Genomic DNA, 26,661 nt, shown 5'->3' with positions numbered 1-26,661 from the left:
GCGTTGCTCACCAACCTCCTGCTTTGCCGTGGCTTGCCGGGCCCGGTGAGTCCACAGAGACCCATAGACACCCATAGACACCCATAGAGACCCATAGAGACCCATAGACACCCATAGAGACCCATAGACACCCATAGACACCCATAGAGACCCATAGAGACCCATAGAGACCCATAGAGACCCATAGAGACCCACAGAGACCCATAGAGACCCATAGAGACCCATAGAGACCCACAGAGACCCATAGAGACCCATAGAGACCCATAGAAACCCGCAGACATCTACAGAGACTCATAGACACCCATAGAGACCCATAGAGACCCATAGAGACCCACAGACACCCATAGAGACCCATAGACACCCATAGACACCCATAGAGACCCATAGAGACCCATAGAGACCCACAGAGACCCATAGAGACCCATAGAGACCCATAGAGACCCGCAGACATCTAGAGACTCATAGACACCCATAGAGACCCATAGACACCCATAGAGACCCATAGAGACCCATAGAGACCCGCAGACATCTACAGAGACCCATAGACACCCATAGACACCCATAGAGACCCACAGAGACCCATAGACACCCATAGAGACCCATAGACACCCATAGAGACCCATAGAGACCCATAGAGACCCAGAGACACCCATAGAGACCCATAGACACCCATAGAGACCCATAGAGACCCGCAGACATCCACAGAGATCCATAGAGACCCGCAGACATCTACAGAGACTCATAGACACCAATAGAGACCCATAGACACCCATAGAGACCCATAGAGACCCATAGAGACCCAGAGACACCCATAGAGACCCATAGACACCCATAGAGACCCATAGAGACCCATAGAGACCCAGAGACACCCATAGAGACCCATAGAGACCCATAGAGACCCGCAGACACCCATAGAGACCCACAGAGACCCATAGACACCCATATAGACCCATAGAGACCCATAGAGACCCATAGACACCCATAGAGACCCATAGACACCCATAGAGACCCATAGACACCCACAGAGACCCATAGAGACCCATAGAGACCCATAGACACCCATAGACACCCATAGAGACCCATAGACACCCATAGAGACCCATAGAGACCCACAGAGACCCATAGAGACCCATAGAGACCCATAGAGACCCATAGACACCCATAGAGACCCATAGACACCCACAGAGACCCATAGACACCCATAGAGACCCATAGACACCCATAGACACCCATAGAGACCCATAGACACCCATAGAGACCCATAGAGACCCATAGAGACCCGCAGACATCTACAGAGACTCATAGACACCCATAGAGACCCATAGACACCCATAGAGACCCATAGAGACCCATAGAGACCCATAGAGACCCGCAGACATCTACAGAGACCCATAGACACCCATAGAGACCCACAGAGACCCACAGAGACCCATAGAGACCCATAGACACCCATAGAGACCCATAGAGACCCATAGAGACCCAGAGACACCCATAGAGACCCATAGACACCCATAGAGACCCATAGAGACCCGCAGACATCCACAGAGATCCATAGAGACCCGCAGACATCTACAGAGACTCATAGACACCCATAGAGACCCATAGACACCCATAGAGACCCATAGAGACCCATAGAGACCCAGAGACACCCATAGAGACCCATAGACACCCATAGACACCCATAGAGACCCATAGAGACCCATAGAGACCCAGAGACACCCATAGACACCCATAGAGACCCATAGAGACCCGCAGACACCCATAGAGACCCACAGAGACCCATAGACACCCATAGAGACCCATAGAGACCCATAGAGACCCACAGAGACCCATAGAGACCCATAGACACCCATAGACACCCATAGAGACCCATAGACACCCATAGAGACCCATAGAGACCCATAGACACCCATAGAGACCCATAGAGACCCATAGACACCCATAGAGACCCATAGACACCCATAGAGACCTATAGACACCCACAGAGACCCATAGACACCCACAGAGACCCATAGACACCCATAGAGACCCATAGACACCCATAGACACCCATAGAGACCCATAGACACCCATAGAGACCCATAGAGACCCATAGACACCCATAGAGACCCATAGAGACCCATAGAGACCCACAGAGACCCATAGAGACCCATAGAGACCCGCAGACATCTACAGAGACTCATAGACACCCATAGAGACCCATAGACACCCATAGAGACCCATAGAGACTCATAGAGACCCATAGAGACCCGCAGACATCTACAGAGACCCATAGACACCCATAGACACCCATAGAGACCCACAGAGACCCATAGACACCCATAGAGACCCATAGACACCCATAGAGACCCATAGAGACCCATAGAGACCCAGAGACACCCATAGAGACCCATAGACACCCATAGAGACCCATAGAGACCCGCAGACATCCACAGAGATCCATAGAGACCCGCAGACATCTACAGAGACTCATAGACACCCATAGAGACCCATAGACACCCATAGAGACCCATAGAGACCCATAGAGACCCAGAGACACCCATAGAGACCCATAGACACCCATAGACACCCATAGAGACCCATAGAGACCCATAGAGACCCAGAGACACCCATAGACACCCATAGAGACCCATAGAGACCCGCAGACACCCATAGAGACCCACAGAGACCCATAGACACCCATAGAGACCCATAGAGACCCATAGAGACCCATAGACACCCACAGAGACCCATAGAGACCCATAGAGACCCATAGACACCCATAGACACCCATAGAGACCCATAGACACCCATAGAGACCCATAGAGACCCATAGAGACCCATAGACACCCATAGAGACCCATAGAGACCCATAGAGACCCATAGACACCCATAGAGACCCATAGACACCCACAGAGACCCATAGACACCCATAGAGACCCATAGACACCCATAGACACCCATAGAGACCCATAGACACCCATAGAGACCCATAGAGACCCGCAGACATCTACAGAGACCCATAGACACCCATAGACACCCATAGAGACCCACAGAGACCCATAGACACCCATAGAGACCCATAGACACCCATAGAGACCCATAGAGACCCATAGAGACCCATAGAGACCCATAGAGACCCATAAACACCCATAGAGACCCATAGAGACCCGCAGACATCCACAGAGATCCATAGAGACCCGCAGACATCTACAGAGACTCATAGACACCAATAGAGACCCATAGACACCCATAGAGACCCATAGAGACCCATAGAGACCCAGAGACACCCATAGAGACCCATATACACCCATAGAGACCCATAGAGACCCATAGAGACCCATAGAGACCCGCAGACATCTACAGAGACCCATAGACACCCATAGACACCCATAGAGACCCACAGAGACCCATAGACACCCATAGAGACCCATAGACACCCATAGAGACCCATAGAGACCCATAGAGACCCAGAGACACCCATAGAGACCCATAGACACCCATAGAGACCCATAGAGACCCGCAGACATCCACAGAGATCCATAGAGACCCGCAGACATCTACAGAGACTCATAGACACCCATAGAGACCCATAGACACCCATAGAGACCCATAGAGACCCATAGAGACCCAGAGACACCCATAGACACCCATAGACACCCATAGACACCCATAGAGACCCATAGAGACCCATAGAGACCCAGAGACACCCATAGACACCCATAGAGACCCATAGAGACCCGCAGACACCCATAGAGACCCACAGAGACCCATAGACACCCATAGACACCCATAGAGACCCATAGAGACCCATAGAGACCCATAGAGACCCATAGACACCCACAGAGACCCATAGAGACCCATAGAGACCCATAGACACCCATAGACACCCATAGAGACCCATAGACACCCATAGAGACCCATAGAGACCCATAGAGACCCATAGAGACCCATAGAGACCCATAGACACCCATAGAGACCCATAGACACCCATAGAGACCCATAGACACCCACAGAGACCCATAGACACCCATAGAGACCCATAGACACCCATAGACACCCATAGAGACCCATAGACACCCATAGAGACCCATAGAGACCCGCAGACATCTACAGAGACCCATAGACACCCATAGACACCCATAGAGACCCACAGAGACCCATAGACACCCATAGAGACCCATAGACACCCATAGAGACCCATAGAGACCCATAGAGACCCATAGAGACCCAGAGACACCCATAGAGACCCATAGACACCCATAGAGACCCATAGACACCCACAGAGACCCATAGACACCCATAGAGACCCATAGACACCCATAGACACCCATAGAGACCCATAGACACCCATAGAGACCCATAGACACCCGCAGACATCTACAGAGACCCATAGACACCCATAGACACCCATAGAGACCCACAGAGACCCATAGACACCCATAGAGACCCATAGACACCCATAGAGACCCATAGAGACCCATAGAGACCCATAGAGACCCAGAGACACCCATAGAGACCCATAGACACCCATAGAGACCCATAGAGACCCGCAGACATCCACAGAGATCCATAGAGACCCGCAGACATCTACAGAGACTCATAGACACCAATAGAGACCCATAGACACCCATAGAGACCCATAGAGACCCATAGAGACCCAGAGACACCCATAGAGACCCATATACACCCATAGAGACCCATAGAGACCCATAGAGACCCATAGAGACCCGCAGACATCTACAGAGACCCATAGACACCCATAGACACCCATAGAGACCCACAGAGACCCATAGACACCCATAGAGACCCATAGAGACCCATAGAGACCCATAGAGACCCAGAGACACCCATAGAGACCCATAGACACCCATAGAGACCCATAGAGACCCGCAGACATCCACAGAGATCCATAGAGACCCGCAGACATCTACAGAGACTCATAGACACCCATAGAGACCCATAGACACCCATAGAGACCCATAGAGACCCAGAGACACCCATAGAGACCCATAGACACCCATAGACACCCATAGAGACCCATAGAGACCCATAGAGACCCAGAGACACCCATAGACACCCATAGAGACCCATAGAGACCCGCAGACACCCATAGAGACCCACAGAGACCCATAGACACCCATAGAGACCCATAGAGACCCATAGAGACCCATAGACACCCACAGAGACCCATAGAGACCCATAGAGACCCATAGACACCCATAGACACCCATAGAGACCCATAGACACCCATAGAGACCCATAGAGACCCATAGAGACCCATAGAGACCCATAGAGACCCATAGACACCCATAGAGACCCATAGACACCCATAGAGACCCATAGACACCCACAGAGACCCATAGACACCCATAGAGACCCATAGACACCCATAGACACCCATAGAGACCCATAGACACCCATAGAGACCCATAGAGACCCGCAGACATCTACAGAGACCCATAGACACCCATAGACACCCATAGAGACCCACAGAGACCCATAGACACCCATAGAGACCCATAGACACCCATAGAGACCCATAGAGACCCATAGAGACCCATAGAGACCCAGAGACACCCATAGAGACCCATAGACACCCATAGAGACCCATAGACACCCACAGAGACCCATAGACACCCATAGAGACCCATAGACACCCATAGACACCCATAGAGACCCATAGACACCCATAGAGACCCATAGAGACCCGCAGACATCTACAGAGACCCATAGACACCCATAGACACCCATAGAGACCCACAGAGACCCATAGACACCCATAGAGACCCATAGACACCCATAGAGACCCATAGAGACCCATAGAGACCCAGAGACACCCATAGAGACCCATAGACACCCATAGAGACCCATAGAGACCCGCAGACATCCACAGAGATCCATAGAGACCCGCAGACATCTACAGAGACTCATAGACACCAATAGAGACCCATAGACACCCATAGAGACCCATAGAGACCCATAGAGACCCAGAGACACCCATAGAGACCCATATACACCCATAGAGACCCATAGAGACCCATAGAGACCCATAGAGACCCGCAGACATCTACAGAGACCCATAGACACCCATAGACACCCATAGAGACCCACAGAGACCCATAGACACCCATAGAGACCCATAGACACCCATAGAGACCCATAGAGACCCATAGAGACCCAGAGACACCCATAGAGACCCATAGACACCCATAGAGACCCATAGAGACCCGCAGACATCCACAGAGATCCATAGAGACCCGCAGACATCTACAGAGACTCATAGACACCCATAGAGACCCATAGACACCCATAGAGACCCATAGAGACCCATAGAGACCCAGAGACACCCATAGAGACCCATAGACACCCATAGACACCCATAGAGACCCATAGAGACCCATAGAGACCCAGAGACACCCATAGACACCCATAGAGACCCATAGAGACCCGCAGACACCCATAGAGACCCACAGAGACCCATAGACACCCATAGAGACCCATAGAGACCCATAGAGACCCATAGAGACCCATAGACACCCACAGAGACCCATAGAGACCCATAGAGACCCATAGACACCCATAGACACCCATAGAGACCCATAGACACCCATAGAGACCCATAGAGACCCATAGAGACCCATAGAGACCCATAGACACCCATAGAGACCCATAGAGACCCATAGACACCCATAGAGACCCATAGACACCCATAGAGACCCATAGACACCCACAGAGACCCATAGACACCCATAGAGACCCATAGACACCCATAGACACCCATAGAGACCCATAGACACCCATAGAGACCCATAGAGACCCGCAGACATCTACAGAGACCCATAGACACCCATAGACACCCATAGAGACCCACAGAGACCCATAGACACCCATAGAGACCCATAGACACCCATAGAGACCCATAGAGACCCATAGAGACCCATAGAGACCCAGAGACACCCATAGAGACCCATAGACACCCATAGAGACCCATAGAGACCCGCAGACATCCACAGAGATCCATAGAGACCCGCAGACATCTACAGAGACTCATAGACACCAATAGAGACCCATAGACACCCATAGAGACCCATAGAGACCCATAGAGACCCAGAGACACCCATAGAGACCCATATACACCCATAGAGACCCATAGAGACCCATAGAGACCCAGAGACACCCATAGACACCCATAGAGACCCATAGAGACCCGCAGACACCCATAGAGACCCACAGAGACCCATAGACACCCATAGAGACCCATAGAGACCCATAGAGACCCATAGAGACCCATAGACACCCATAGAGACCCATAGACACCCATAGAGACCCATAGACACCCACAGAGACCCATAGAGACCTATAGAGACCCATAGACACCCATAGACACCCATAGAGACCCATAGACACCCATAGAGACCCATAGAGACCCATAGAGACCCACAGAGACCCATAGAGACCCATAGAGACCCATAGAGACCCATAGACACCCATAGAGACCCATAGAGACCCATAGACACCCATAGAGACCCATAGACACCCATAGAGACCCATAGACACCCACAGAGACCCATAGACACCCATAGATACCCATAGAGACCCATAGACACCCATAGAGACCCATAGAGACCCATAGAGACCCATAGAGACCCACAGAGACCCATAGAGACCCGCAGACATCTACAGAGACTCATAGACACCCATAGAGACCCATAGACACCCATAGAGACCCATAGAGACCCATAGAGACCCATAGAGACCCGCAGACATCTACAGAGACCCATAGACACCCATAGACACCCATAGAGACCCACAGAGACCCATAGACACCCATAGAGACCCATAGACACCCATAGAGACCCATAGAGACCCATAGAGACCCAGAGACACCCATAGAGACCCATAGACACCCATAGAGACCCATAGAGACCCGCAGACATCCACAGAGATCCATAGAGACCCGCAGACATCTACAGAGACTCATAGACACCCATAGAGACCCATAGACACCCATAGAGACCCATAGAGACCCATAGAGACCCAGAGACACCCATAGAGACCCATAGACACCCATAGAGACCCATAGAGACCCATAGAGACCCAGAAACACCCATAGACACCCATAGAGACCCATAGAGACCCGCAGACACCCATAGAGACCCACAGAGACCCATAGACACCCATAGAGACCCATAGAGACCCACAGAGACCCATAGAGACCCATAGAGACCCATAGACACCCATAGACACCCATAGAGACCCATAGACACCCATAGAGACCCATAGAGACCCATAGAGACCCATAGAGACCCACAGAGACCCATAGAGACCCATAGAGACCCATAGAGACCCATAGACACCCATAGAGACCCATAGACACCCATAGAGACCCATAGACACCCACAGAGACCCATAGACACCCATAGAGACCCATAGACACCCATAGACACCCATAGAGACCCATAGACACCCATAGAGACCCATAGAGACCCATAGAGACCCACAGAGACCCATAGAGACCCATAGAGACCCATAGACACCCATAGAGACCCACAGAGACCCACAGAGACCCATAGAGACCCATAGAGACCCATAGAGACCCACAGAGACACCCATAGAGACCCATAGAGACCCATAGACACCCATAGAGACCCATAGACACCCACATAGACCCATAGACACCCATAGAGACCCATAGACACCCATAGACACCCATAGAGACCCATAGACACCCATAGAGACCCATAGAGACCCATAGAGACCCACAGAGACCCATAGAGACCCATAGAGACCCATAGACACCCATAGAGACCCATAGACACCCATAGAGACCCATAGACACCCATAGAGACCCATAGACACCCACAGAGACCGATAGACACCCATAGAGACGCATAGACACCCATAGACACCCATAGAGACCCATAGACACCCATAGAGACCCATAGAGACCCATAGAGACCCATAGAGACCCACAGAGACCCATAGAGACCCATAGACACCCATAGAGACCCACAGAGACCCACAGAGACCCATAGAGACCCATAGAGACCCATAGAGACCCACAGAGACCCATAGACACCCATAGAGACCCATAGACACCCATAGAGACCCATAGAGACCCACAGAGACCCACAGAGACCCATAGACACGCATAGAGACCCGCAGACATCCACAGAGATCCATAGAGACCCACAGAGACCCACAGAGACCCATAGACACCCATAGAGACCCGCAGACATCCACAGAGATCCATAGAGACCTACAGAGACCTACAGAGACTCATAGACACCCATAGAGACCCATAGAGACCCATAGACACCCACAGAGACCCACAGAGACCCATAGAGACCCATAGACACCCATAGACACCCATAGAGACCCACAGAGACCCACAGAGACCCACAGAGACCCATTGAGACCCACAGAGACCCACAGAGACCCACAGAAACCCACAGAGACCCATAGAGACCCATAGAGACCCATAGACACCCACAGAGACCCATAGAGACCCATAGAGACCCATAGACACCCATAGAGACCCACAGAGACCCACAGAGACCCACAGAGACCCATAGAGACCCGCAGACATCCACAGAGATCCATAGAGACCTACAGAGACCTACAGAGACTCATAGACACCCATAGACACCCATAGAGACCCGCAGACACCCACAGAGACCCATAGAGACCCATAGAGACCCATAGACACCCATAGAGACCCATAGAGACCCGCAGACACCCACAGAGACCCATAGAGACCCATAGAGACCCATAGACACCCATAGAGACCCATAGAGACCCGCAGACATCCACAGAGATCCATAGAGACCTACAGAGACCCATAGAGACCCATAGACACCCATAGACACCCATAGACACCCATAGAGATCCATAGAGACCCGCAGACATCCACAGAGGTCCATAGAGACCTACAGAGACCTACAGAGACTCATAGACACCCATAGAGACCCGCAGAGACCCATAAACACCCACATAAACCCAGAGAAACCCACAGACACCCACAGAGACTCACAGAAACCCACAGACACTCACAGAGACCCACAGAAACCCACAGACACTCACAGAGACCTACAGAGACCTACAGAGACCCACAGAGACCTACAGAGACCCACAGAGACCTACAGAGACCCACAGAAACCCACAGACACCCACAGAGACTCACAGAGACCCACAGAGACCCACAGAGACCCACAGAGACCCACAGAGACTTACAGAAACCCACCGACACCCACAGAGACTAACAGACACCCACAGAGACCCAAAGAAATCCACAGACACCCACATAGACCCACAGAGACCCACAGAGACCCACAGAGACCCAAATAAACCCACAGACACCCACAGAGGCCCACAGACAACCACAGAAACCCACAGAGACCCACAGAGACCCACAGACACCCACAGACACCCACAGAGACTAACAGACACCCACAAAGACCCAAAGAAATCCACAGACACCCACATAGACCCACATAGACCCACAGAAACCCACATAGGCCCACAGAGACCCACAGAAACCCACAGAGACCCACAGAAACCCACAGAGACCCACAGACACCCACAGAGACCCACAGACACCCACAGAGACCCACAGAGACCTACAGAGACCCACAGAGACCCACAGAGACCCACAGACACCCACAGACACCCACAGACACCCACATAGACCCAAAGAAATCCACAGACACCCACATAGACCCACAGAGACCCACAGACACTCACAGAGACCCACAGAGGCCCACAGAGGCCCAAGGACTAAACACTGAGGTACCCCCCCTGGTGAGACACTGCTTAACCAATACATACTTCACTTGGAATGGAACTTTCTACAAACAAACTGAGGGCACCCCAATGGGCTCCCCCCTATCTCCCGTTATAGCTAACATTTTCATGGAGAAATTTGAGACTGACGCCATCCAGACTGCCACTCTGCGCCCAACCTTATGGAAGAGGTACGTGGATGACACTTTTGTCATCTGGCCACATGGCCGGCCTGCTCTAGACCAATTCCTCCACCACATCAATTCCATACACCCAGCCATCAGATTTTCCATGGAAGTAGAAATAGATGGCAAGCTACCTTTTTTGGATGTCCTAATTAAAAAGAGACCTGATGGTTCAATGAGCCACTCTGTCTACAGGAAAGCTACCCATACGGATGCTTATCTGAAACCGGATTCCCACCACCATCCATCACGGAAGAATTCGCTCATCAAGACTCTGTATCATAGAGCCCAATGCATATCCGACCAGGAACACATAGGCAGTGAACTCAAGCACGTACACCAAGCTCTTAAGGCTAATGGTTACTCCAACTATACAATCCGCAAAGCTATCACTCAAACCATGAAGAAGGACCCTCTTGAGGAGCCTTTCAAAACCATCACTTTACCCTACATTGCGGGGATCACAAAAAAGATCTCCAAAATCTTGAATAAACACAAGATCCAGGTCCGTTTCAACACATTACATAAAATCCGTGATCTGGTTCCGTCTATAAAAGATGTGATTCCGGACATACATTACCCTGGTGTCTAAAAACTAAGTTGCCTCTGTGGTAGTAGTTACATTGGAGAAACCAAACGCCATGTCTCGGACCGCATTCGTGAACACAAAGCAGACCTTAAACACGGTAGGACCAACACCTCAGCCGTGGCAGATCACTGTTATAATTCAGTAGGCTCACATGACATTGACTTTTCCAAGACAGAGGTTCTTTGTAAGCCATCTGGCTACCATGAGAGATTCGTTCATGAGGCTATCCACATATACAAGCACAGAGACAATTTCAACCGAGAAGATGGATTCTGGCCTAGCAATCATTGGAAAGATTTGATAAACCATTTCAGGTCTTAATTGATTGTTCACGCTTACAGTGGCTTTCAGACAGCATACATTATATATATAAAAAATTCGTCTCCCCCCTCCTCTTTTCAGAACATAGATCGACTAGTCCTTCTAAATAAACTGCTAAATCGCTGCGTGTGGCGCTAACGTTTTATTATAAATAAATAAATGCACCGTTTCAAAATAAATAAATTTATGCAAACCGATACACCTGAAGACGACCGTTTGTGTTATGGTCGAAACGTCGTGAGAATTTTTATTGTTATATATATTTTATTATTTTATTGTTTCCCTTCAACATGGTGACTTTACCGAAATAACTAAGAATATCAAGTGGCTGACGTCATCGCCATCACGTGGAAATTCACAGCATCAGCATCATCATCATCATCGTCATCATCGTCGTCATCATCATCATCGTCGTCATCATCGTCATCATCATCGTGATCTGCGTGCCTCTCCACCACGCTGTGTTTAGGTGCTGGAGGTTTGTGCTGCCAAGCCCCGTGGTGGTGGTGGTGGTGGCGGTGGTGATGGTGGTGGTGGTGGTGGCGGTGGTGGCGGTGGTGATGGTGGTGGTGGTGGTGGCGGTGGTGGTGGTGGCGGTGGTGGTGGTGGTGGTGCCAACCTGGTGGGCAGCCTGCGAGCCGCCCTGCGTGAGCGCTACGGAGGGGGCAGGGCCGCGGTGGGCATGGGTGGCGTCGTGCTCATGGAAGAGGGCAGGGCACGGGTGCACGTCATGGTGAGGGAGCGGACACACACACACAGATAGATAGACACACACATACATACATACACATACACACATATACATACACACACACACAGACACAACAACAACAACAACAACCGCCATTTGCCACTAAGCGGCGGTGACGTCACCACGACGCTTGTGCCAGGCTATGTGCACCCTGAGGCCACGTGAAGTGTCGAACGCCCGCTGGCAGGAGGTCACGGGGCAGACCCAGCAGGTGCCACGGGTCGACTGACTGAGATGACTGAGATGACTGGCTGATGCACCACCTGTGCCCCCTACTGTGCCAATCTGCTGCGCTTTAGCCACCCAGCGTTCCGCTCGTTGTTGTGAGCGTCGCTCCTCCGCCCTCCGTTGTTGTTGGAGGGCGACTGCCTCCAACTGCCCAGTAGCGTCCTTCACGAGCCTCCTCCACAGAGGCCGATCTTGACACCGCTGGTACCAGTCATCGGCAAGTCCACTCAGCTCCACGTCCTCCTGTACCACATAACTCCATCTCTTCTCTAGCCCGTGCCGCGCCCGCTTAGCCCCCTCGATCCGGCCGAACAAAAGCTGCTTCGGCATGCGGTGGCTGGGCATGCGGGCTACATGATCCAGCCAACGCAGCCTTGCCTGCCGGAGGAGCTCACCGATGGGACCTTGCCCAGATCTTTCAAAGATTTGTGAGCTCCTCACACAATCCAGCCTGGTTAAATCCAGGATGAATCGTAGGCAGGCCAGCCTAAATGTTTGTAACCGGCGAAGATGTTCCATTAGGGGGGTCCACGTTTCGCAAGCGTAGAGAAGGGAGGGAATGACCGTGGCCAAGAAGACCTGAAGCTTAGTGCGGAGCGACAGACCAGGTAGCTTCCACACAGCGTTACGCAACCGATGAAAAGATATTGCCGCTCGACTTTAACAGCAGAGTGAGACCTCTGCTGTTAAACTGGAGCCGGTCATAAGCACACTGCCCAGGTATGGGAAACTCTCCACTCTCTCCACAACTGCCCCATCACCGATTGGGAGTTGTGGGGGTGGAGTGTCCGATGGTACAAAATACCCAGGTAGGTGCTTAGTTTTGGTGGGGCTGATGGTAAGGCCCCATTTCTTAGTGGCACGCTCTGGTCTCAGCAGCAGCGTCTCCAACTCCTCCTCTGAATGAGCAGCTATTACCAAATCATCGGCATACATAACATGGTTGAGCAATAGGGAGCCATCCCTTGATTGCACCCGGGCATCAATCAGCCTCCCATTATATCTGTACCATATGGAGATTCCCCCGGTTCAGCTATTGAAGGCTTCACGAACTACGTGGTCAAAATAGATGTTAAATAATGTGGGAGCCAGAGGACATCCCTGTCGCACCCCAACGTGTACAGGGAATGGCTCTGACTCCCAGCCACGTAGTTTTACCCGGGCCTGCTCACCATCATGAAGGTCCTTAATGATTGTGAGCAGAGGGTCAGGTACTCCAAAAGCACGAAGAACAACCCAGAGCCCAGGCCTACTGATGGTATCATAGGCCTTGACCAGGTCAATAAAGCAGCCTACTGATGGTATCATAGGCCTTGACCAGGTCAATAAAGCAGAGATGTAGGTCTTGTTGGAATTCCCTACACCTCTGCTGTAGCAGACGGACAAAAAATATGGCATCTGTGCAGGACCGCCTTTTCCTGAAACCGCATTGGGGCTCCGCAAGCCTCTCCTCAGCGTGCCTGGCAAGGCGATGTTGAATAATCCTTGCCAGGACCTTTCCCGGCACACTGAGGAGTGAGATGCCCCTGTAGTTGTTACAGTCTGTGCGGTCCCCCTTCTTAAAGAGGGGGACCACCAGGGCATCCTTCCAATCCTGCGGAACCCGTCCAGTGGTCCAGAATGTTATTATGATATCATATAGGGCAGTCTGTGCACAAACGCCACCCTCCCTCAGCATTTCGCTTGGGAGATCATCTCTGCCCGGTGCCTTTCCTGGTCTCAGACTCCGGATCGCCTTCAGTACTTCCTCAGCAGATGGGACCTCAGCCAGCCACTCACAGGGGGTGACTCTTCCAATATTTGAGGCACCGCAGCCTCAGCAGGGTCATCCTCACTTTGTGCCACGATGTTTTCCTGGCTGAGGGATTTTTCCTCCCCCGGGACCTCACAGAAATGCTCAGCAAAGCTGCAAACCTGTTCCTGGGGGTCGGATATTGGATCACCGTTTTTTCCCCTAATGATGGTAATAGGTGTGTCGCCTGCAGGTTACTTTTTTGATGGAGTTAAATAGAGATTTGTGATCACGGGCCACTGAGGCAGACTCCATCTCCTCAGCAACCCGCGAGCACCACCCATCCTTGCAGCGCCTCACGGCTCTCCGAACCTCCGAGCGAAGGCTGCGGTAAGCCTCCTCATTCTCTGACGTGGGATTCTGTAGCCGATGACAGTGGGCCTGTCGCTTTTTCTCAACCATCCTGAACACCTCTGTCAGCCAGGGTCTCTGGGGAGGTCTGGACCGCGTACCCAAAGCAGCCATTGCAGCTGCATGAGTCACAGTCCTAAACCTCGCCCATTTACCCTCGACATCAGGAGGTGTGGGGGACGATGCCAACCCCAGCCGCAAGCGATGATGAAATTCTCACTTGCAACTTTCATGAGATTACTGAGACCAGGCCACTTTAGGTTGGAATGGGGTCCTGGGTGTACACCCACCACCGGAGTGGAAGAATGGCAGGCGCATCTTACAGATGACTTGTCAATAGTCAGAGGGCAGATCAGCTCCACGGTAGGTCCTGGTGTCAAGGACATGGGCCTGCATCCGTTGGTCCGTCACTATGTAGTCCAGCAGATGTTCTTGCTTGGACCCGGCATGCATCCATGATGTGTGGATGCGCCGATGCCGGAACAGCGTGTTGGTAATTACAAGCCCATGGGCTGCACACAAATCTAGCAGCCTCCTACCGTTGTTATTGAGCTGATCTGGCCCATGCCCTCCAATCACTCCAGACCAGGTGTCAGCATCATGACCAACTCGGGCATTGAAGTCACCCAACAAGATGACTCTATCCCGAGGGGCCACTTTAGCCAGCACCTGTGACAGGAGGTCATAGAAGGCATCTGACTCATCGGCTTGGCCTGCATCCCTCCACGGATGTTCGTCTTCGGTGGGGGCATAAGTAACCACGACCACCATTCCTCGCCTCCGGTTGATGGGAAGGCGAGCCCAAAGTAGCCTGGGGCTTATAGCTTCCCACACCTCACCGCCACGCTCCCACGCCCCCTTCATTCTTTTGTTCAGAAGAAGAGCCACACCCTGTTGTTTGGCAGTCTGCTGCCCCGAATAGAGGGACTGTCCACCCCTCATGGTGGCAGGAGCCAGAACCGGTCCACCGCACCTCCTGAATGCCACAGAGATCCAGGCGGTACCGGTCCAGCTCCCGACAGAGGAGTGGCAGCCTCTCCTCCGCAGTGAGCGTTCGAACATTCCACGTGGCCATCCGCAGTGAGTGGACACACACACACGACCACTAACTACAACCAATACTACTACTACCACTAAAACCACTACAACCACTACACCAACCACTACAACAACCACTACAACAACCACTACTACTACCACCACTGTAAAATCTCTCTGTGTCTGTGTGTGTGTCTGTGTGTCTCTCTCTGTGTGTCTCTGTATGTGTCTATCTCTCTGTGTCTCTGTGTCTATCTGTGTGTGTGTATCTCTGTGTGTGTCTATCTGCGTGCATCTATCTGTGTGTATCTGTGTGTGTGTCTCTTTGTGTGTCTATCTGTGTGTGTGTCTATCTGTGTGTGTGTCTATCTGTGTGTGTGTCTCTGTGTGTGTGTCTATCTGTGTGTGTGTCTATCTGTGTGTGTGTCTACCTGTGTGTGTCTGTGTGTGTGTCTCTGCGTGTGTCTATCTGTGTGTGTCTATCTGTGTGTGTCTATCTGTGTGTGTGTCTATCTGTGTGTGTCTATCTGTGTGTGTGTCTATCTGTGTGTGTGTCTATCTGTGTGTGTGTCTGTCTGTGTGTGTGTCTATCTGTGTGTGTGTCTATCTGTGTGTGTGTGTCTGTGTGTGTGTGTCTGTGTGTGTGTCTATCTGTGTGTGTGTCTATCTGTGTGTGTCTATCTGTGTGTGTCTCTGTGTGTGTGTCTATCTGTGTCTATCTGTGTGTGTGTCTCTGTGTGTTTGTGTCTATCTATGTGTGTGTCTGTGTGTGTGTCTGTGTGTCTATCTGTGTGTGTGTATCTATCTGTGTCTATCTGTGTGTGTGTCTATCTGTGTGTGTCCGTGTAGCCGGCATTCTCCAGCCGTCCGCTACACACGGACGAGGATGTCCGCTGCTGGTTGAAGTTCTTCTCGGCCAGGGCTCCTCTCATAGGGCAGACGATCTTCCTGTCGCACGACCCTGGGGTGACTCCTCAACTCCACCTCTCACTCCACCACCACTCACTCCACCACTCACTCAACCACCACTCACTCACCCACTCAACCACTCACTCACTCATCCACTCACTCAGCCACTCACTCAGCCACTCACTCAGCCACTCACTCACTCAACCACTTACTCAGCCACTCACTCAACCACTCACTCAACCACCACTCACTCAACCACTCACTCAGCCACCACTCACTCAACCACTCACTCAGCCACTCACTCAGCCACTCACTCAACCACTCACTCAACCACCACTCACTCAACCACTCACTCAGCCACCACTCACTCAACCACTCACTCAGCCACTCACTCAGCCACTCACTCAACCACTCACTCAACCACCACTCACTCAACCACTCACTCAACCACCATTCACTCACTCCACCACTCACTCAACCACCACTCACTCAACCACTCACTCAACCACCACTCACTCACTCCACCACTCACTCAACCACCACTCACTCAACCACTCACTCAACCACCACTCACTCAACCACTCACTCAGCCACTCACTCACTCAGCCACTCACTCAACCATTACTCACTCAACCACTCACTCAACCACCACTCACTCAACCACTCACTCAACCACCACTCACTCCACCACTCACTCAACCACCACTCACTCAACCACTCACTCAACCACTCACTCACTCAACCACTCACTCACCCACTCACTCACTCACCCACTCACTCACCCACTCACTCACCCACCACTCACTCAACCACCACTCACTCAACCACTCACTCAGCCACTCACTCAGCCACTCACTCAACCACCACTCACTCAACCACTCACTCAACCACCACTCACGCACCCACTCACTCAACCACTCACTCCACCACCACTCACTCAACCACTCACTCAACCACCACTCTCGCACCCACTCACTCAACCACTCACTCCACCACCACTCACTCCACCATTCACTCCACCACTCACTCAACCACTCACTCAACCACCACTCACTCACCCACTCACTCAACCACTCACTCAACCACCACTCACTCAACCACCACTCACTCAACCACTCACTCCACCACTCACTCAACCACTCACTCAACCACTCACTCAGCCACTCACTCAGCCACTCACTCAGCCACTCACTCAACCACTCACTCCACGACTCACTCCACCACTCACTCCACCACCACTCACTCAACCACTCACTCCACCACTCACTCAACCACTCACTCCACCACTCACTCCACCACTCACTCCACCACTCACTCACTCCACCACTCACTCCACTACTCACTCCACCACCACTCAACCACTCACTCCACCACTCACTCAACCACTCACTCAGCCACTCACTCAACCACTCACTCAACCACTCACTCAACCACCACTCACTCACCCACTCACTCAACCACTCACTCCACCACTCACTCACTCCACCACTCACTCAGCCACTCACTCAACCACCACTCACTCAACCACCACTCATTGCACCATCACTCCACCACTCACTCCACCACCACTCAACCACTCACTCAACCACTCACTCACTCCACCACTCACTCCACCACTCACTCAACCACTCACTCAACCACTCACTCAACCACTCCACCACTCACTCCACCACCACTCAACCACTCACTCACCCACTCACTCACTCCACCACTCACTCCACCACTCCACCACTCACTCCACCACCACTCACTCCACCACTCACTCAACTCCACCACTCACTCCACCACTCACTCAACTCCACCACTCACTCCACCACTCACTCCACCACCACTCACTCCACCACTCACTCCACCACCACTCAACCACTCACTCAACCACCACTCACTCCACCACCACTCACTCCACCATCACTCCACCATTCACTCCACCACTCACTCAACCACTCACTCAACCACCACTCACTCACCCACTCACTCAACCACTCACTCAACCACCACTCACTCAACCACCACTCACTCACCCACTCACTCAACCACTCACTCAACCACCACTCACTCAACCACCACTCACTCAACCACTCACTCCACCACTCACTCAACCACTCACTCAACCACTCACTCAGCCACTCACTCAGCCACTCACTCAGCCACTCACTCAACCACTCACTCCACGACTCACTCCACCACTCACTCCACCACCACTCACTCAACCACTCACTCCACCACTCACTCAACCACTCACTCAACCACTCACTCAACCACTCACTCCACCACTCACTCCACCACTCACTCCACCACTCACTCCACTACTCACTCCACCACCACTCAACCACTCACTCCACCACTCACTCAACCACTCACTCAGCCACTCACTCAACCACTCACTCAACCACTCACTCAACCACCACTCACTCACCCACTCACTCAACCACTCACTCCACCACTCACTCACTCCACCACTCACTCAGCCACTCACTCAACCACCACTCACTCAACCACCACTCATTGCACCATCACTCCACCACTCACTCCACCACTCACTCACTCCACCACTCACTCCACCACCACTCAACCACTCACTCAACCACTCACTCACTCCACCACTCACTCACTCCACCACTCACTCAACCACTCACTCAACCACTCACTCAACCACTCACTCCACCACTCACTCCACCACCACTCAACCACTCACTCACCCACTCACTCACTCCACCACTCACTCCACCACTCCACCACTCACTCCACCACCACTCACTCCACCACTCACTCAACTCCACCACTCACTCCACCACTCACTCAACTCCACCACTCACTCCACCACTCACTCCACCACCACTCACTCCACCACTCACTCCACCACCACTCAACCACTCACTCAACCACCACTCACTCCACCACCACTCACTCCACCATCACTCCACCATTCACTCCACCACTCACTCAACCACTCACTCAACCACCACTCACTCACCCACTCACTCAACCACTCACTCAACCACCACTCACTCAACCACCACTCACTCAACCACTCACTCAACCACTCACTCAGCCACTCACTCAGCCACTCACTCAGCCACTCACTCAGCCACTCACTAAACCACTCACTCCACTACTCACTCAACCACTCACTCCACCACTCACTCAACCACTCACTCCACCACTCACTCCACCACTCACTCCACCACTCACTCACTCCACCACTCACTCCACTACTCACTCCACCACCACTCAACCACTCACTCCACCACTCACTCAACCACTCACTCAGCCACTCACTCAACCACTCACTCAACCACTCACTCAACCACCACTCACTCACCCACTCACTCAACCACTCACTCCACCACTCACTCACTCCACCACTCACTCAGCCACTCACTCAACCACCACTCACTCAACCACCACTCATTGCACCATCACTCCACCACTCACTCCACCACTCACTCCACCACCACTCAACCACTCACTCAACCACTCACTCACTCCACCACTCACTCCACCACTCACTCAACCACTCACTCAACCACTCACTCAACCACTCACTCCACCACTCACTCCACCACCACTCAACCACTCACTCACCCACTCACTCACTCCACCACTCACTCCACCACTCCACCACTCACTCCACCACCACTCACTCCACCACTCACTCAACTCCACCACTCACTCCACCACTCACTCAACTCCACCACTCACTCCACCACTCACTCCACCACCACTCACTCCACCACTCACTCCACCACCACTCAACCACTCACTCAACCACTCACTCACTCACTCACTCCACCACTCACTCCACCACTCACTCAACCACTCACTCAACCACTCACTCTACCACTCACTCCACCACCACTCAACCACCACTCACTCACCCACTCACTCAGCCACGACTCACTCACCCACTCACTCAACCACTCACTCAACCACTCACTCACCCACTCACTCAACCACTCACTCAGCCACTCACTCAACCACTCACTCAACCACTCACTCAACCACCACTCACTCACCCACTCACTCAACCACTCACTCCACCACTCACTCACTCCACCACTCACTCAGCCACTCACTCAACCACCACTCACTCAACCACCACTCATTGCACCATCACTCCACCACTCACTCCACCACTCACTCCACCACCACTCAACCACTCACTCAACCACTCACTCACTCCACCACTCACTCCACCACTCACTCAACCACTCACTCAACCACTCACTCAACCACTCACTCCACCACTCACTCCACCACCACTCAACCACTCACTCACCCACTCACTCACTCCACCACTCACTCCACCACTCCACCACTCACTCCACCACCACTCACTCCACCACTCACTCAACTCCACCACTCACTCCACCACTCACTCAACTCCACCACTCACTCCACCACTCACTCCACCACCACTCACTCCACCACTCACTCCACCACCACTCAACCACTCACTCAACCACTCACTCACTCACTCACTCCACCACTCACTCCACCACTCACTCAACCACTCACTCAACCACTCACTCTACCACTCACTCCACCACCACTCAACCACCACTCACTCACCCACTCACTCAGCCACGACTCACTCACCCACTCACTCAACCACTCACTCAACCACTCACTCACCCACTCACTCAACCACTCACTCAACCACTCACTCAACCACTCACTCACTCCACCACCACTCACTCAACCACTCATTCAACCACCACTCACTCAACTCCAGCACTCACTCCACCACTCCACCACTCACTCCACCACCACTCACTCCACCACTCACTCAACTCCACCACTCACTCCACCACTCACTCAACTCCACCACTCACTCCACCACTCACTCAACTCCACCACTCACTCCACCACCATCACTCCACCACTCACTCCAGCACTCACTCCACCACTCACTCAACCACTCACTCAACCACTCACTCCACCACTCACTCCACCATCACTCCACCACTCACTCCAGCACTCACTCAACCACTCACTCAACCACTCACTCCACCACTCACTCCATCCTCTCTGTGTGTGCCACAGTGCCGGTAGGCCTTCATAGGTGGCGCTACTTGCTAGCTAACAGCACTTGCCCCTGCAGCCCTGCTAGAGGCTACCTGGGGGAGCTTTGTCTGTGTGTCCGTGTGTGTCTGTGTGTGTCTGTGTGTGTATGTGTGTGTGTCTGTGTGTGTGTGTGTGTCTGTGTGTGTATCTGTGTGTGTGTGTCCGTGTGTGTATCTGTGTGTGTGTCTGTGTGTCTGTGTGTGTGTGTCTGTGTGTGTGTGTCTGTGTGTGTGTGTCTGTGTGTGTGTATCTGTGTGTCTGTGTGTGTGTGTATCTGTGTGTGTGTGTCTGTGTGTGTCTGTGTGTGTGTATCTGTGTGTCTGTGTGTGTGTGTGTGTGTCTGTGTGTGTGTGTGTGTCTGTGTGTGTGTGTGTGTGTCTGTGTGTGTGTGTGTGTGTATCTGTGTGTGTGTAGGGCCTGGATCTCCGACTGGAGCACACTCACTGCTACAGCTCCCATGGTGATGGAGGCCACTACCACGGGGATGTCCACGCGTGGCCGATGCGATACCTCGCGTACCTCACACCCGCAGAGCAAATACACCGGGTAGACCGCCCCTTGCACACACACGAAGTGGGCAGGGATTGATACACAGATACACACACAGATACATACACACAGATACACACACAGATACACACACAGATACACCGGGTAGACCGCCCCTTGCACACACACGACGTGGGGAGGGATTGATACACACACAGATACACACACACACAGATACACACAGATACACACACACAGATACACACACAGATACATAGATACACACACACACAGACACACAGATACACACACACACAGATACACACACACACAGATACACACACACACAGATACACACACACACAGATACACAGATACACACAGACACACAGATACACAGATACACACACAGATACACCGGGTAGACCGCCCCTTGCACACACACGAAGTGGGCAGGGATTGATACATACACAGATACACACACACAGATACACACACACAGATAGATAGATACATACACACACAGATACACACACACATACACACACACAGATACACACACACACAGATACACATAGATACACAGATACACACAGATACACAGATACACCGGGTAGACCGCCCCTTGCACACACACGAAGTGGGCAGGGATTGATACATACACAGATACACACACACAGATACACACACACAGATAGATAGATACATACACACACAGATACACACACACATACACACACACAGATACACACACACAGATACACATAGATACACAGATACACACAGATACACAGATACACCGGGTAGACCGCCCCTTGCACACACACGACGTGGGCAGGGATTGATACACAGATACACACACACACAGATACACACAGATACACACACAGATACACACACAGATACACAGATACACACAGATACACAGATACACCGGGTAGACCGCCCCTTGCACACACACGACGTGGGGAGGGATTGATACACAGATACACACACACACAGATACACACAGATACACACACAGATACACACACAGATACACAGATACACACAGATACACAGATACACCGGGTAGACCGCCCCTTGCACACACACGACGTGGGGAGGGATTGATACATACACAGACACACACACAGATACACACACAGATAGATAGATACACACACACAGATACACATAGATACACACGTACACAGATACACCGGGTAGACCGCCCCTTGCACACACACGACGTGGGGAGGGATTGATACACACACAGATACACACACACACAGATACACACAGATACACACACACAGATACACACACAGATACATAGATACACACACACACAGACACACAGATACACACACACACAGATACACACACACACAGATACACAGATACACACAGACACACAGATACACAGATACACACACAGATACACCGGGTAGACCGCCCCTTGCACACACACGACGTGGGCAGGGATTGATACACAGATACACACACACCCAGATACACACAGATACACACACAGATACACAGATACACACACACAGATACACACACACAGATACACACACAGATACATAGATACACACACACAGATACACACACACAGATACATACACAGATACACAGATACACACACACAGATACACACACACAGATACATACACACAGATTCATAGAGATACACAGATACACACAGATACACAGATACACACAGATACACAGATACACACACACAGATACACAGATACACACACACACAGATACACACACAGATACACATACACAGATACACACATACAGATACACAGATACACACACAGATACACACACAGATACACACACAGATACACAGATACACACACACAGATACACACACACACAGATACACAGATACACACACAGATACACACACACAGATATACAGATACACACACACACAGATACACATACACAGATATACACACACAGATACATAGATACACAGATACACATACACAGATACACCGGGTAGACCGCCCCTTGCACACACACGAAGTGGGCAGGGATTGATACACAGATACACAGATACAGATACACACACAGATACACAGATACATACACACACAGATACACAGATACATACACACACAGATACACACACAGATAGATAGATACATACACACACAGATACACACACAGATACACAGATACATACACACAGATACACATATACACACAGATACATACACACAGATATACACACACACACACAGATACACACACAGATACACACACAGATACGCACATACACAGATACACACAGATACACACACAGATACACAGATACATACACAGATACACACACACAGATACACACACAGATAGATAGATACATACACACAGATACACACACAGATACACACACACAGATACACACGTACACAGATACACACACACAGATACACACACAGATAGATAGATACATACACACAGATACACACACAGATACATACACAGATACACACACACAGATACACACACACACAGATAGATAGATACATACACACAGATACACACACAGATACATACACAGATACACACAGATACACACACAGATACACAGATACACACACACAGATACACACATAGATACGCAGATACACACACAGATACACACACAGATATACACACACACACACAGATACACACACACACAGATACACAGATACACACACACAGATACACAGATACACACACAGATACACACACAGATACACAGATATACACACACAGATACATAGATACACAGATACACACACAGATACACACCTAGATACATACACACAGATACACATACATACAATGAATGTGTTGCTATGATTATGAATATTTGATTACAACGATGATGATTGATGGTGATGATGATGGTGGTGATGATGATGGCGGCGGTGATGGTGATGGTGGTGATGGCGGTGATGATGATGGTGGTGATGTTGGTGATGATGATGATGGTGGTAATGATGATGTTGGTGATGATGATGATGTTAGTGATGTTGGTGATGATGATGATGATGTTGGTGATGATGATGATGGTGGTGTTGATGATGATGGTGATGATGATGGTGGTAATGATGTTGGTGGTGATGTTGGTGGTGATGGCGGTGATGATGATGGTGATGATGATGGTCGTGATGATGATGGTGATGTTGGTGATGATGATGGTGGTGATGATGATTATAATGAGCCAGCGATCGTAATTATCATGGATCTATGTTCTCCAATCAGGCTAAATGGGCCTCACGTGCAAATGAAATGCAATTTGAGCAATAAAAGATTAATGCACAGCACCCGGCCGCCTTTGTCTCTCCACTGCTCATATTTACTGTACACACAGACAAAGCTCCCCCAGGTAGCCTCTAGCAGGGCTGTAGGGGCAAGTGCTGCTAGTAGCGAGTAGCACCACCTATGATGCACACACAGACAAAGCTCCACCAGGTAGCCTCTAACAGGGCTGTAGGGGCAAGTGCTGTTAGCTACCACCACCTATGAAGGCTACCGGCACTGTGGCACACACAGAGGGGGTGGGTGGCCAGCACCACCACCACGCCCGGCCGCCTTTGTCTCTCTCCCAGTGCTAGCGATGTTCACTTCACATCGCACCAGGTACTCATTGGAGGCTGAGTCGACCTAAGGGAGGTCCAGGACCGGTTCAGATAATCGCTGTCGGTGGTGGTAGTGGTGGTAGTGGTCGTGATGGTGGTGGTAGTGGTGGTGGTAGTGGTGGTAGTGGTGATGGTGGTAGTGGTGATGGTGGTAGTGGTGGTGGTAGTAGTGGTGATGGTGGTGGTAGTGGTGATGGTGGTAGTGGTGGTGGTAGTAGTGGTGGTGGTAGTAGTGGTGATGGTGGTGGTAGTGGTGATGGTGGTGGTAGTGGTGGTGGTGGTAGTGGTGGTAGTGATGGTGGTGGTAGTGGTAGTATAGTGGTGGTGGTAGTGGTGGTAGTGGTAGTAGTGGTGATGGTGGTGGTAGTGGTGGTGATGGTGGTGGTAGTGGTGATGATGGTAGTGGTGGTGGTAGTGATAGTAGTGGTGATGGTGGTGGTAGTGGTGATGGTGGTAGTGGTGGTGGTAGTAGTGGTGGTGGTAGTGGTGATGGTGGTAGTGGTGGTGGTAGTGGTAGTAGTGGTGATGGTGGTGGTAGTGGT

At 51.4% G+C, this 26,661-nt stretch overlaps 1 protein-coding gene across 2 annotated transcripts in view; it reads left to right on the top strand.

The window, feature by feature from the left end:
• Positions 1 to 25,804, top strand: part of LOC116958451 (ester hydrolase C11orf54 homolog) — a 53,223-nt gene extending 27,419 nt beyond the window's left edge. For both annotated transcript variants that reach the window (XM_076058605.1, XM_076058604.1), the window contains exons 6-9: positions 1 to 45; positions 12,329 to 12,592; positions 16,869 to 16,985; positions 22,410 to 25,804. The exon at positions 1 to 45 is cut by the window's left edge. In XM_076058605.1, the coding sequence (XP_075914720.1) occupies positions 1 to 45; positions 12,329 to 12,592; positions 16,869 to 16,985; positions 22,410 to 22,583 (600 nt within the window). In that variant the 3' untranslated portion in view covers positions 22,584 to 25,804. The remainder of the gene's footprint in view (positions 46 to 12,328; positions 12,593 to 16,868; positions 16,986 to 22,409) is intronic.
• Positions 25,805 to 26,661: the final 857 nt, after the last annotated feature.

Source organism: Petromyzon marinus (assembly GCF_048934315.1).
Source record: "Petromyzon marinus isolate PM22_M1 ecotype Great Lakes invasive population chromosome 77 unlocalized genomic scaffold, UKy_Petmar_22M1.pri1.0 chr77_unloc.2, whole genome shotgun sequence".
Lineage (NCBI taxonomy): Eukaryota > Metazoa > Chordata > Hyperoartia > Petromyzontiformes > Petromyzontidae > Petromyzon > Petromyzon marinus.
Note: the sequence above shows the minus strand (reverse complement) of the source record. Positions and strands in the feature narration are given on the sequence as shown.